Source organism: Limulus polyphemus, unplaced genomic scaffold, assembly GCF_000517525.1.
Source record: "Limulus polyphemus unplaced genomic scaffold, Limulus_polyphemus-2.1.2 Scaffold1865, whole genome shotgun sequence".
In the NCBI taxonomy this organism is placed as follows: domain Eukaryota; kingdom Metazoa; phylum Arthropoda; class Merostomata; order Xiphosura; family Limulidae; genus Limulus; species Limulus polyphemus.
In genome coordinates this window covers 28,709-43,790 of record NW_013667475.1, presented here as the reverse complement: position 1 = coordinate 43,790, position 15,082 = coordinate 28,709, and the positions used below count along the sequence as shown (strand labels likewise).

Genomic DNA, 15,082 nt, shown 5'->3' with positions numbered 1-15,082 from the left:
AATATTACTATTAGCCCTGAATTTCTGTCAGACTTTTTTTCAAGCCTAAATTTCCACTATATCGACCGGTGGTGAAGATGAAATATGTAGAGATTATTAAAATATTATTGTTTTATGTTTTACTAAATCGTTATAGTAAATCATCCACTAAGGCATTTAAAAGGTTGTTTTCTACTTAACCACAAAGCAGCATGAAGATTTTTTTAATTAATGATAAAGAACTGACCTTATTATTGTCAAAATAGTAGTTTCGATTTAAATATCAGCAAATAGCAAAATATAGGAAAAAGGAAAACCAATAGGTTTCACACATTCCTCTTAATCTGTTCATTGCTGCTTGAAATCAGAGGTGTGTGTAAAAATATCACTTCACATCTATCTTTTGTCTTCCACAAGGTGCTGCCCATTAAATTCATTTTAGTGATACCAAGAATGCTCACTAGTTTTGGGTAGTGTGGTAGGTATTAATGCTATAATATGACACATGGAAAACGTACCTTGCTTCAAAATGGTTTTATGGTTCTTAAAATATCATTAATATCATTTTTAAAATTTAGGCTTTTCCATATGTTGAAGTATAGCTTTACTACTCCACTATCCAAAACTAGTAACCACTATGAGGTTGTCCAAAATTAGTTAACATAATCTTTTTAATTGTAAAGTATTACTGCTTTTTACAAAAATAAAAATGTTACCACTTCTTCCAAAATATTTGCACCAGAAGAAAACTTAGCCCCAGTTTTTCTGTCTGTATTTAAGCAAAAAGCTACAATGGGTCGTCTATGCTCTACCCACTGCAGTTATGGAAACCCAGTGTTTTAGTGTTACAAAACACCCAAACTTACTGCTGAGCCACAAGAAGGTCTGGTTTTTCTGTTGAACTGCCCATTTCCATTGGAATATCTTCATAAATGAGTGAGATGTTCCAGAAACCTGTGAGCACATCCCAGACAGGTGCACGTGTCACCTTAAGTCATGAAGTGTAACACTTGGGTTGGTGAAGAATGATTGTTACTTTGTAATACATTTTACTTGCTCAAGCCAGTAAAGGGGGATATAATTGAAATTACTATCAGCCTTATTGTTATATCTCATCTAATACGAACTAAAGATTAATGCTTTACCAGTCCCATGATAGACACCATAAGACGTAAAAACAACTGATGTATAACTAAGATTTTTAATATTGTAACCAAATCTATCTGATAAGCTTAGGTCCCATTCACGACTGCCATCAGTGCACCCAACAACCATATTTTGTGGACTACTGTTAATAAGTGAACAGTAAAGTGGTTTAATCTACACCTACACTATCACACAAGACCATTATCATGTCTCTAAAATTAACAGTTGGATTGTTCTGGGGCTTTAAACCTCCTGTTTTTAGTGGGATTCAAACAGATAGTCTTTTTATTGTATTCATTCTAATTCTAATATGTTAAAAATAGTTTATTGATAACAGAATGTCATAACATTGTTACTTTAGTGTTTTTTTCTTCTAATACAGTACACACGTTTATTTTAAAATATGTTACCACTGCTCAGACAGAAAACTAAGTACATTTAACATCTTCATAGCTGCTTTCAGGTTAGAAGTAAGCAATCTGTTTTAGTAAATATGAAACCTGTTGATGTATTTAGATTGCACCTTGAATCAGTTAGTGGACAGGTTTTCATTTAAACAGAGAGTTACCATTTTCATAATAACAGGTTGTATTAAAAACCAATATGTAGAGAGTTCTATATTCATTGTATTTTATAAGTTTCACATATATTGTACGATTACAGATTCTTGCTAAATAAATTCTTTTTACACCTTCACAGACCTCTACTGAGTACAGAAACAAATTTTTTTTGAATAACTTATTTGCTGAATAAATTCTTTTTACACCACAGATCATCTTCATGGGCCTTTTTATTGAGTAGGTAACGCAAACCATTCTTTTAACTTATTTTTTTCCTAAGTAAATTCCTCTTATATCATAAAACTAGCTGTTTTGGCTTCTCAAAGAAAATTTATTGATTGGCAAGTAGTTAAATAGACATCTAAAAAAAGGTTGACAAAATTTTTGTTTTCAACTTAGCAAAAATTTTGGTTTAACAGTAAATTTACAGAACTTATTCCATTGCTTTGCTGTTTTTTAGGTGGCATATTTTGTTTATCTATCAATATATCTCCATAACATTGGACAGTCCAACAGAAAAAAAGTCGACAAATATTTATTTTTGACCTTCCATAATAATAAGGAGCAAAATTTCAATTAAATATTTTGTAACAAATCAGCAACAGACATTACTGGTTAAGTAGGTAACAATTTATTTAATGCACAAGGGTGTGATTTATTATAACAGTTTAATAAGACTTAAATCATGTTTCAACTGGGCCATCCAATCATCCGCAAAACAGTAAACTTCAAAGTCAGGATGACTATTCTAAATGGTCTGTATATCCTTTAATTCAACTCTCTTTGTATAGTTGTTAATGTATCTCTTTGGTATTTTAATATTAATTTTCCCAGGAAACTGTATTAGTAAATATTCCTCTATTTACTGCTGTCCAGACAATTCTACAGTGACTATATTTGTAGTAAAGTTCACTGTTTTAATTTTGTAACTTTTCCATATACATTCTCAGTTTCAAAAAAGTAAATAAGATAAAATATCTCATGCATAAAACAAAAAACTTCTGAATCAGAGCAAATAACTTTCAAAGTAATAAAAACCTAATTAGTATGTTTATATTTTTCACAATTATAAGAAAATAAATCTTTTATCTTGTAGAGCTTGTCCCACTGTGAACTTATTACGGATGACGGGATTCGTCACCTGGGAACAAACGGCTGTGCTGCAGACACTTTGACAGTGCTGGAACTAGATAATTGTCCACTTATCACTGATGCTTCCTTGGATCATCTAGTTTCATGCCATAGTTTGCAACGAATTGAGTTGTATGATTGTCAGTTGATCACAAGAGCAGGCATCCGCAGGCTTCGGGTGGGTTTTTTTTAACTAACACTTAAATCTCTTACTGTAGTAACTGTTGAACCTACTATATATCATTCACCTGTTTGCATTGCGTACATATTATCAGCCTTCATGTTTAATGTTAATTATCACTAGTTAATGATGTAGAAGTTGTTATAATCAATGGTACTCAATTGTGTGTTTGTAAGTAACAAAATAACATTTAAGAGATTTAACTGGATTAGTGAACTTGTGGGATATCGATAGCTCCTGACAAGGCTGTAACAGTGAAATATTGAGCTAATAAAGTTACATTCTGGAGATATAGGTCGTGATTTTATTTACATTTATAGAAATTTCTCATAATAAACTCCAATTTGCATTAAATAAAGTTAATAATAATAATATTTTTATTTCAGTAGGAACACTTTCACAGCAGCTGTTCTTCAACCAACAATGATTACGTTTTTAATTCATGAATTAATATCAGACTTTTCATTTAATATCTAACAGAACATTCAGTTGAAATAAAAAGTAATAGAAATTTGACCTGTGGTCCAAACTGATCAGATATTAATGAAGTAAGAAGTATGATAGAAACTTACATTAATTCAAGAATAAAAAAAATTGTGTCCTTTTCAAATGAAAATTTATGTTTCAGATCACACCTCTTTGCTCTCTTGTATACTTAGATTCCTAAATGGACTCAAATTTAAAATCTTTACACAAGGTTTTATAACAGTCATGGCTGATATCTTGTAGCATTATTGAAAACAATAATTTATTAACAAAATGTTAAATTTAGCGATCAAGAATAAAACATTGCTCAAAAGATCTTTCCTCACTTTTTGTATATTTAAGAAACCAGTTGTCAAGTTTGGAGATAAAATTAGTGTAAATATTGTTAGAATGATGTCACTTTGTGGTGAGTTGCGTAAAAAATTTATAGACTATGTGCAATGGAAAGTCAATTCATTAAAGTTGGACTGAGTTTTGGTGACTTACCAAAGAGTGATTCATTATATATCTGTTATACTTAATATGTTAAAGCAGCGAAACTTTTTGATACTCCAAAGCATGCAGGATCAACAGAGAATAATTCATATTAGAAACGAAACCCAATGACTGCCTTGGGAGTAAATGTCATTTACTCCTGATGAAGGAAAGTCCACTTTTGGAAAGCTCTTGGGTTTCTTAATATGGTTAAAACAGTTTGGAATTGAGAGTAAACAAAACATATATTCTAGAGTAATTGAGTAAATTATTTTTTTTGTGTCTTTTTATTTGATTTAAAAATTGTGGAAATTGAAAATGCCAAATTTACCTTCAGTTACTTTGGCAATCAAATACTACTAAGCTTATTCTGTTTATACAGTTTTAGAAAAGTGCAAAGTTAAGACTGGTAATGCTGATTAATAATTTAAGCTTAGGATTTGTAAGCTTTCCTGTGTTGAGTCAAGTTAAGTACTTAAAATCATTTCAACACTGTTCAAATGTGTATTTTCTTGTATTTTTTTTTCAAGCTTTGGAGTTAATAATATAGTGCCTATGGCTATTTGATTAATAGAAGTGCCACTTAGTCCTATGACAGGTGGAAAAGCTTTGTTTAATAAAAGCAAAAATAACTGCAGTGTTTACATAAATGTGCGTATCTGTGATGGAATTCTGAAGAATTTGTAATTTCACCATCAGATCAGTGATAAGTTTGTATAGTTATTGCTGTATAGATGTCCTCTAGCCTATTATTGATGTTTTCTTTCACATTCTTGTTTTCAGAGTCACCTGCCAGATCTAAAAGTCCATGCCTATTTTGCCCCAGTGACCCCTCCTCCTTCTGTGGGTGGGGGAAGACCAGGATACTGTCGGTGCTGTGTAGTATTATGAAATGTTCAGTGAACAGGTAGCTGAACTGGACTTTTCAGTATATATATATATATATATACAAGTCAGAAGTAAATGCAGCCACTTTTCAAGCTGTTTATCGTAGCCTGACCAGTAGGTGCATTGTTTATGGTTTTGGCTGTTTTCTTCACCTTTCATATATATTCCATATGCCTCAACCATTCTCTGTGATTGACAAGTTTCTGTCACCAAGTGGTAAGATGCTTAACAACGTGCAGCTCTAGGTTACTTAGAAAAAAAGACGAAAATGTGGTAAGAGCTGATAAATAGTCAGGATATGACAAAAAACCAGTTAATGAAAATTCTGTGTTTACATCCCTTTCATGAAGCTTTCTTTTCTGTAGATGTTATAAGATTTACTGTCCTTGAGCCAGATGGATCATTTCCCATAATTAAACAACAAATATGACTAGGGGTCACATGGCCAGGCCATCTTCATTCCTTCCGATAACTTTGATGTTGTGTCAAGTCAAAGGTCTTTATACGTAGGGTAAGTAATGTGAAAATAAAATTTTTTAGATATTCTGTGTCTACAAATGTTTAGGGATATTATAATGTTTATCTTTTGTATCTAAAGCTATGTGTATCTTCTCTAAAAACATTTCAATGCAATTAAAGACAGTTACAAAGAGAACAAACTCCTTTGCTTTTCACAAGACTCCTGATGTGAGATTTGTTAATCTTAGTAGTTGTGAAGAAACTTTTGTATGGATATCTCTAAATTGTTTTTGGGAGAAGTTAAGATTCAGAACTGTGATTTTTGTGTCTCAGACCCCTTTCTGTTATCTTTATTCATATTATGCATATGCACTGTATTTAAGAGTATCTTCATCAAACAAGATTAATTTTTTTTATTAAATCAATTATTCTAGTGAATCTTCTGGACTTATTTTACTAATAACGTTTTATTATGTCATGTTTTTAGAGGCAAAAATCTTTTCATTAAACATAAGAAAAATACTTCATAGAATACAAACAGAATGTTGCCATGTTTTATGTAGTACTTCTGTTGATTTAGTTCCTCAGGCATTTAGAACAACGGAAACACAAATATGAAGTAACAAAAAACATTACTTGGTAAAATTTGATTTGAAAAACATGTCTAACAATTAGTGAAAATCCACAGTAAACGGAACAAATTGCCAGAAGTCTTATATCAGAGAAACTGTCATCTAGAAGACAACGTGAGGCTAAAGAGGACACACGGATGTGTTGAAACTAGTTTCTCTGATATCAGACTTCTGACAGTTTGCCCCGTTTACTGTAGTTTTTCTACTAATTTCACACCAAGTTGCCCATCTCCCGATAATCAACTTGAATAGCCCAAACACATAAGAAAGTTATGATTAGTGAATATATTATGAAACAGATAAAAAATATACCTTAACTTTTCTGATCAGTGACATAAAACATATTTTTAAATGCTGACTATTTATTTACCCATCACTTAAGTTTTACATTTTCTGTGATATCATTGTGCATATCTGGATATTGTTGTACACTCTAGGGATAAAGATGAAGTTTCAGTATGCCGAGGTTTTTTTTTAAGAATATTGTAGGAGTATATTTTGGTCATATAGTGAACCATTTTATTTATTATATGTGTTCCTAAATACTAATATAACTACAGTTTTACTTCTAAATGATATTATGTAACTAAATATCTCTGAAACACAGTTTGGCTCTTGTTGAGTAAAACTTGTTCTGTAAACATCACTTGACCTAAAGGTCTTGGTGTAATGCAATACGTGCTTCATACCTTCCCAGTTCTCCACTGTTTCGCTTGTCTTATTTCTTTATGTATCAGTGTAAATGCAATCTTTTGTACACTTTTTTTATGCTGAACATTTATACATACTAGTGTCTTGCTAGTTGTACAGGTACACTCATAATGCTTGGAGACGGCTTGAATGGGTAATGAAAAAAAACTTTAATATAAGTTTAACATAACAGTAAATGTACAACGTTTTGACAAAGTTTTGTCATCGTCAGGTACAAATAGTTTACACTGACACAGATATATATATATATATATACAGTATGGAACAAAGAGGTCACATGATGGATATTGTTGCATGACTTAGAAGAGATATCTTGGCACTCGGTACATATCATGTATAGTCATCTCATTTTTGAGTTATTTCTCTATCATGTTACTACCTTTTAAATAATCAAAAATGGAAACAACATTTGTGTGTCTTCCACATATTTGTTTTAAATGTTTGTCTTAAAGGTGCAATATGAATCATGCACTCTCATCTTTTTTTTTGTGGATTCAGACCCTCTTTTATAAATGGGTCTGTATTTTGGTTCTTATTTCTCATACTTGACTCCATAAAACATGATTTGATATTGGTGGAGTACTTTATAGTTCATAGGCTATCACATTCTCTGGTTCACTCCTCCTTTTCAATGTGGTAATAAGGCCTGCCTGTTTTGGATTTTAGATTTTTTGGCTTAAAATGAATTACACACAGGCAATTACCTCTGAAACGTGTTCCCCCCATGCCTTCCTATAACTGTGAAATTTATGGTTGCCCATTACAACTGCAAAGGAAATCTGGCTTTGGGCTGGAAGGTAGAGCTTAAGTAGTCCTTTGATGCATGTGCAAATAAGTCACGTGGAAGGTGTGGTCAGTGGTAGACTCTCCGGGTTTTAAATATGAGTGGACTGAGGATTCTTCTACAACAGGTGTCTGTGACTTTTTGGCAATAAATTCGAATAATAAACGGATAGCACATAAGCCACTTATTTTGAAATAATATATTCAAAATGAGTCAAACGTATGTACAAAGATTCTTTACATTCTAGGATATCACAGTTGTATCTAAAACTCTAAGTAATTCTGATTCAATTACTTTAGAATCCAGTTGAGAAGATGAATTATTTTTCTATACTCTTATCACAATAGTCACAGTGAATAATTCACTTACATTACCCCATGGATTACCACAGTTGTATCCTGAACATTAAATAATTGTCTCTTTTTCATCAAAGTCAACACAGGTGGGTTTAATTACCCTAGAACACCCTTTGACAAGACAAATTATTCTCCTTATCTCTGTTAAACTGTGAAACTCACTTTAAGATATCACCCATTAAGGCTAAACTAACAATCACACAGTCTAACTACACTTTCTCTAACTTAATGTTTCATGACTTAACTTCTTTTGTTGGTTACTACAGTTGTATCCAGAGTTTTATATAACTGTTTCTTTTGTTTTTGTCAAAAGTCAACACAGGCTGGTTCAGTTACTTTAGAACCCAATTGACAAATTATTTTTACTATCTCTGTTGCTACAATACAGCTGTGAAACACACTACAAAAATCACCTGTTAAGGCTAATCACTCGCATGCTGGCTAACTTCATGTTTTCTTTCACTAATTAACTTTTTTTCTTGACTGAACTTCACTTAACATTGGTCTAGAACTTTCTACAAACTACGAGATGATATGATGTAACAATACTCTCATGGGTAGAAAAACTTAGAGGTTTCGAGAAAGATGACATCAGCAGTGCTACAACAATTGAGTTACACACACAATGTAGACTCTTACTGAGTTATGTAATGAAATTTGTTATAACTATTGTTATTAAAATGATTAATTTTAACACTCTTGTTACAAAAACTAAATAATCATTAAATATTAGATCACTAAATGAACTAAATAATAACTCTTACACTAAATAGTCTTGTATATCCAACATAACTTATCGGTAAGTATTGCATTGCATCGAAGAATTTCAGAATTTTGGGTCATATGAAGTTTACAGAGGGAGTTCTATTGAACAAGAGGAGGCAAAACTGTGTTTCAGAGCTACGTATAGGTTGAAGATACAATTGAATTCTAAAAATGTCAAATTTTCAGTGAATGTTTTCAATCCCTCCAAACTAGGGAAGGATGCACACTTCTTGAGCATATCAACATATCCTGGTGTGATCAGGTGTCAAAGTATGGTATTGAAGCCATGGCAAGAGGGTGCCAATGTTTGCGAGCTTTTATATGTAAAGGGTGTCATTTAGTAAGTATCGTTTGATTATCTAAATGTTTGGTCATTTTGTAATGGATTTATCATGACAGAACTTCTGTAAGTTTCTAATAAATTCAGAAAATACGATTATGTATGTGTCATTAAGTTAGATAACTACTTTAACATTTCGTGGTTTGATAGCGGTGATTTTAGATAGCTTGTATATATTTTATGTTTAATGGTATGGCTTATTGATGTTACCCAAATGACCAGATTGATTGTAAGTAATGTGAATTGTAATAAACTAGTGTTGTATTTCTGGAATCAGTTTAGTTGATTATAGATAGCACTGTAACATAAGTTTAATATCATATACTCTGTAGTTACTTTCAGTAGCATTATTGGTTGGAATGTTTAATACATTTAGTTTTATTACCTTTTTATTTTATTTTTATTACCATATTTTCATTATAAAAACTTTTATTGCATTGTTAGTTTAGTATATATATATTTAGGACTAACCTGAATCTCCTAAGCTGGTCGAACCTTGTGAGATATTGTAGGGTTTGTGGTTGTTAATATCATTAACACTGAGGGTACCCAGCTGTTGAAACAATTTTTATTACCATATTTTCATTATAAAAACTTTTATTGCATTGTTAGTTTAGTATATATATATATTTAGGACTAACCTGAATCTCCTAAGCTGGTTGAACCTTGTGAGATATTGTAGGGTTTGTGGTTGTTAATATCATTAACACTGAGGGTACCCAGCTGTTGAAACAATGCATTCTGATCTGTATACATAAGAAAAGTATACTTAATTAGCTATGCTAATTTCTGTTACTAAGTTGAGTTTTAGTTTCTCTCTAAACAGGTAGCTTGATTTGATCTAAAGTTATTAGTAAATATTACATTTTATAATTAAATTAGATGAATTAATTAAATTATTCTAGACAAGTAATATAATACATGGATAAATGATATTATTCTATGAATTAACATTATTTCATATATATATATATATATAAAGAAAAACAACATGTGAATGAGAAATAACTTATAGTTACAGATATAACGTAACATTTAAATAAGAAAATATTAAATGGATTAAGAGAATTCATTCTTCATTAGTTGTACATTTCAACAATAAAAGGGCAAATTAAAATTACTAGGTATTAGCAATATAATAAAAAATGTGAGATTTTGGAAATAATAGTTGAATGTTAATGTAGATGGCGCTTGATTCTTTTACTATTGTAGAGAAATTTGAATAATGGAGAAATTTTCTAAAGAATTATATGACAAGAACATTTTCTTTATCTAATTAAGATGTATTTTTTATTTCAGGTCACTGATGATGTTCTTGGTGCTTTAACAAGGTTTTGTAATGGTCTTCAGGTTATTAACATCCACGGATGTATCGTAAGTTAATCGTTAATTGCATAGATAAACTTTTTGTGCGATACTCTTTTAAAGTATCTTGTAATATGAGTGGGTGTTAAAATAAATAAATAACATTGTGTTATTAATCATTATCCTAATTCCAATTTGAAAGCTACTGAAATAAAATTGATAAAATTACATGTCACCAATGTAATCTATTCACACCACATCGGTTGTTGTTCATTTTGATAACATAAATAGCATCTCAGCCACTACTATATCTGTCATATCCCAGCTGGCTTGAAGAGCCCTGGTATTAGGCAAAAGTCCTCTTCAGCACTGGGTGTAGAAGGTATAGTGTGGTTGACATATATTCTTATACATTATACTTTATTTTCACTCATAAATTATTAGATTTAGCAGAATTATATTTTCTCATATATCCTACAGACATTGTACATGTAAAAGATTACACCAAGGTTATTTCTTTGTGCTGAAAAAAATGTAGTTCCAATGAATATTGTATTGAATACTACAGAGGTATAGTGAAAACTTCTTAAAACTACTTAATCTGTTTATCTGAATCAAAAAATTTGGGCTCTTGTATTTGTTTTAAGTATTTGAAAACTTACATAGTTAACAAATTATATTTGAAAGGTTTCATCAGAAAACATTTATATTTATGATTACTATGTTGTTTGTCTAATTTCTGTGAAGAATGTTGGTGATGATGGTATTCAGTTCATCAGTCAGAATTGTCCCAATCTTCATTACTTATGTGTATCAAATTGCTCTCGACTCACTGATGCTTCCCTTATAGCACTGGGCCAGGGTTGCCTCAATCTCAGGTACAATGCCTTGATTTGTTTTATTTGTAACAAAATAAGTATGAGTTACTATTCTGATAAGTTGTAATCATCATGGGATTAAATGTTGCCTGTTTGGTGTTGTAAACTGAGCTCTAGGTTGCTATCAGATTTGTATGTTAACATGTTACCTGTTTGGTGTTGTAAACTGTGCTCCAGGCCATTACCAGATGTGAATCCAAGCTTATAGTCTTAGTTATTGCATGGTTGAAGGTTTTTTTTTATAATACAATTTATTATATTGTTATTTTATTTAAAGCTTAATTTTATTTGTAGGAAAGTTTTAAATGGCAAATTTGATTTTTTAAGAACTTGTTCGTGTATTACTTTTTTGAATCCATGAAAACAATAAGTTGTTTTAGTTCATAATGCAACTCAAAATTTTGTTTTATTTTAACTCGTGTTTTAAATTTAATATACGCTGTTTATCCTTGAACATGCAGCAAATGTGCTGATTACTCATAACTCAGTTATACAGTGTGTTTTCCTTCATATTGTTCAAACAGTTATCTACAACGTAATTGTAGTATTAAAACTTCAAATTTCTTTGTTTTCTTGTGTCACTTTAGGACATTAGAAGTTGCAGGATGTTCACAATTTACTGACAGTGGATTCCAAGCTTTAGCAAAGGTACATCCTACAGTTGTTTTAATATGTCTACATCCTTAAGCTGATAAGTACATCTACATTCAGTAATTACTAAAGTGCCTCATAATCTTTCAATTATTCTGTTACATGCCAGTCCCAGTATTATTTTGGATCCTTTTCTTTTCCACAGTTCTTCTTATAGAACATAAATACTTTATGGAAAGTAATATATATATATTGTAACCCTTTGTAAAAATAAGATATTTTATTATAACCCAGAGAGGCTGCTCAGTAATATGAGAAAAGGATACAATTTGTCTAAATGTTGTAGTAAAATAATACATTATATCATAATAAAATCAGCATTGCTCGGTATTGTAAGAAAACTATAAAGTTCTTGTACACCTGATGGTGAAATAATACGTTTTGTCATAACCAAGATAAAGTTGGTGCATAAGAATACAGTTTTTGTAATCACTATTGTAAACTTTATAATACTTTTCAAGGGTGTGTTTTTAATTTGTTAAACGTAAAACAGAATTGTTAGTCGTAGTTTTTATATCAGTAGTTTTACGTAATTCTATTTCTGCTTGTGATTATGATTGTACTTTCTTGACAAGTGTTTCGTTATAAAAGAAAGTTAAAGTGTAATCAGTCTTCTAAGTAGTATTAATCAGCTTGTATTTATTTTTATTATCAACATTAGCTTTAGAAACAGATTTATCCATCTTTCTGAATACAGTTAAGTACTCAAGACTTAATAATGAAGTTTATATTAGGTATTTATTTCATAAGATGTTAGTCAACATCTGTTACATTTTTCACAGAGTTGTAACAAGTTGGAGAAGATGGATTTGGAGGAATGTGTGTTGGTAGGTAGTGCATTTTAAGTTTGATTGATTTTCATACATTTAACGTAGTTTTATATTAGAATTCAAGCCTTTGGGTTTTTAAATTCATTAACTAAGGTTATTTACTAGTTGTAAAAGAACTTAACAGTTTGGTGATGACTCTCCTGAACGTTTTTATTTTTTATAGATAACAGATAACACGCTGTGCCATCTAGCAGTTGGTTGCCCTTCTCTAGAAACTCTTGTAAGTTTTAAGGTTCAGGTAAACTGTGTCATAGTTTTAAATGGTCTGCTTTGCTTCAACTTTTCCTGTATAGCTGTTAAAGTATCTCTTTTTAAATATTCTAAACGGTCTGTATATCCTTTAATTTAGCTCTCTCTGTATAGCTGTTAATGTATCTGTTTGATATACGTTAGTAGATATTCTAAATGGTCTGTATATCCTTTAATTCAGCTCTTCCTGTATAGTTGTTAATGTATTTGTTTGATATACGTTAGTAGATATTCTAAATGGTCTGTATGTCCTTTAATTTAGCTCTTCCTGTATAGTTGTTAATGTATTTGTTTGATATACGTTAGTAGATATTCTAAATGGTCTGTATGTCCTTTAATTCAGCTCTTCCTGTATAGTTGTTAATGTATTTGTTTTTAAATATTCTAAATGGTCTGTATATCCTTTAATTCAGCTCTTCCTGTATAGTTGTTAATGTATCTGTTTGATATACGTTAGTAGATCCCATATTGTGTTCTTTTATTACTAACAGTGGCATGTAACTTGTTAATGTTTTAGATGTTGTTATGGAAGTTAATCTAAAGTAAATCCTTCAACAATGGCATGTAACTGGTATTTCATATCACTAGACTATTTCAAAATATACCAACAGTAGATTTAAATGAAAGAAACAAGTGATGTCTTATGAATTTTTTTTTAGATGCTCTAATAATTTGATTTCTGAACTTACAGAACATTTGCCCAAAATTGTAATAATATTGAAGAACTGAACCTGAATGGATGTAAAAATCTCACAGATAGGTAAACATTTTAATTTAAAAAATTCAGGTAATATGAAAAACTAAATGTAACTATCTTTTAACAAGACCTGTAAAATCGTCATGAGCTAAATATAAATAAGTAAAATGTTCTTGTAGATACTTTAAGTTTTTTTTTGTTCTTGAATACTTAACTCTGAAAATTTGTGTAAACCTTGCAAATAGTAACCTGTCTTATTGTATTGAGTAAGACTTTCATCATTGTTAGTTCATCCCAAGGGTAGAAGTACAGTTAAAAAAACTAAGTTTGAAGGTTTCTTTTGTAATTAACATAAGCATACTAATTCGATGACGAGGAACCCACTTTGAGACTAATAAAGTTTCAACAAGGTTTTGTCATCATCAGGTATGACAAAACCTTGTCGAAACGTTGTACATTGGCTGTTATGTTAAACTTATATTAAAGTTTTTCTTCATTACCCATTCAAGCCATCTCCAGCCATTATAAGCATACTAATGTTGAAAAGTAAATTCGAATGGATAGAAAAAGATAGTAACATATTCTATACTCGTGATGATAACTGACGAAAAATATATATTCATTATTTAGCAACTATTTGGTATTTAATAGATATGTACTTGAGTATTTGGTGATTGATTGGATACTATATTCAGGTACTTGTAGAACGATAGAGACACCTAACAGTAAAAATATTAATTGTTCTATAAATTTAAATATCATAGATACAATGAAATGATATTTGTGGCTGTAATGTGGCCGTGAACTAAACTATTTATCTTTTTACAGCACTTGTCAGAGTTTGAGCAAATATTGTTCCAGACTTTTATATTTGGATCTTGGTTCCTGTTGCCAACTAACAGATTCCTCCTTAAAGTTTCTTGGGTAATTACAACTTTTTAGATTTCCACCACAGTTAAGTGTTTTTATGGATAAACAAATGTTCCAGATTTCGTATTTGAACCTAGATTCCATTTATCGACTATCAGCTCTTTTCTATATTGGTTATTAAGATGTTTTTAAAATTTGACAGTATGTAAAATATTTAGTTCATTATGTAGGCAACTTGAAGAGTTTATCAACTGTCTGCTAAATTAGAAAACAACGGTTCTTTCTAGAATTAATATTTTAAAATAATACCAGAATTATTTTCTAAGCATTTGTAAAGATATATAATGTTGAAGAAATTGATGTCTTCCTTATAATTTTGTCTCCTCAGAAGACAAGATGGGTCAAAAATTTGCTTCTGTGACAGGTAAATAGCATACCACATCAACGAAGGATTTACTTTAGATTAACTTCCATAACAACATCTAAAACATTAACAAGTTACATGCCACTGTTGAAGGATTTACTTTAGATTAACTTCCATAACAACATCTAAAACATTAACAAGTTACATGCCATTGTTGAAGGATTTACTTTAGATTAACTTCCATAACAACATCTAAAACATTAACAAGTTACATGCCACTGTTGAAGGATTTACTTTAGATTAACTTCCATAACAACATCTAAAACATTAACAAGTTACATGCCAC

General features: G+C 30.6%; 1 protein-coding gene across 1 annotated transcript in view; it reads left to right on the top strand.

The window, feature by feature from the left end:
* LOC106465195 (F-box/LRR-repeat protein 20-like) overlaps positions 1-13,569 on the top strand; it is a 30,806-nt gene extending 17,237 nt beyond the window's left edge. Inside the window, exons 7-13 of the mRNA XM_022393046.1 lie at positions 8,739-8,892; positions 10,192-10,266; positions 10,945-11,075; positions 11,663-11,723; positions 12,509-12,553; positions 12,720-12,883; positions 13,497-13,569. Of these exons, the coding sequence (XP_022248754.1) occupies positions 8,739-8,892; positions 10,192-10,266; positions 10,945-11,075; positions 11,663-11,723; positions 12,509-12,553; positions 12,720-12,883; positions 13,497-13,569 (703 nt within the window). The remainder of the gene's footprint in view (positions 1-8,738; positions 8,893-10,191; positions 10,267-10,944; positions 11,076-11,662; positions 11,724-12,508; positions 12,554-12,719; positions 12,884-13,496) is intronic.
* The last annotated feature ends 1,513 nt before the right edge of the window (positions 13,570-15,082 follow it).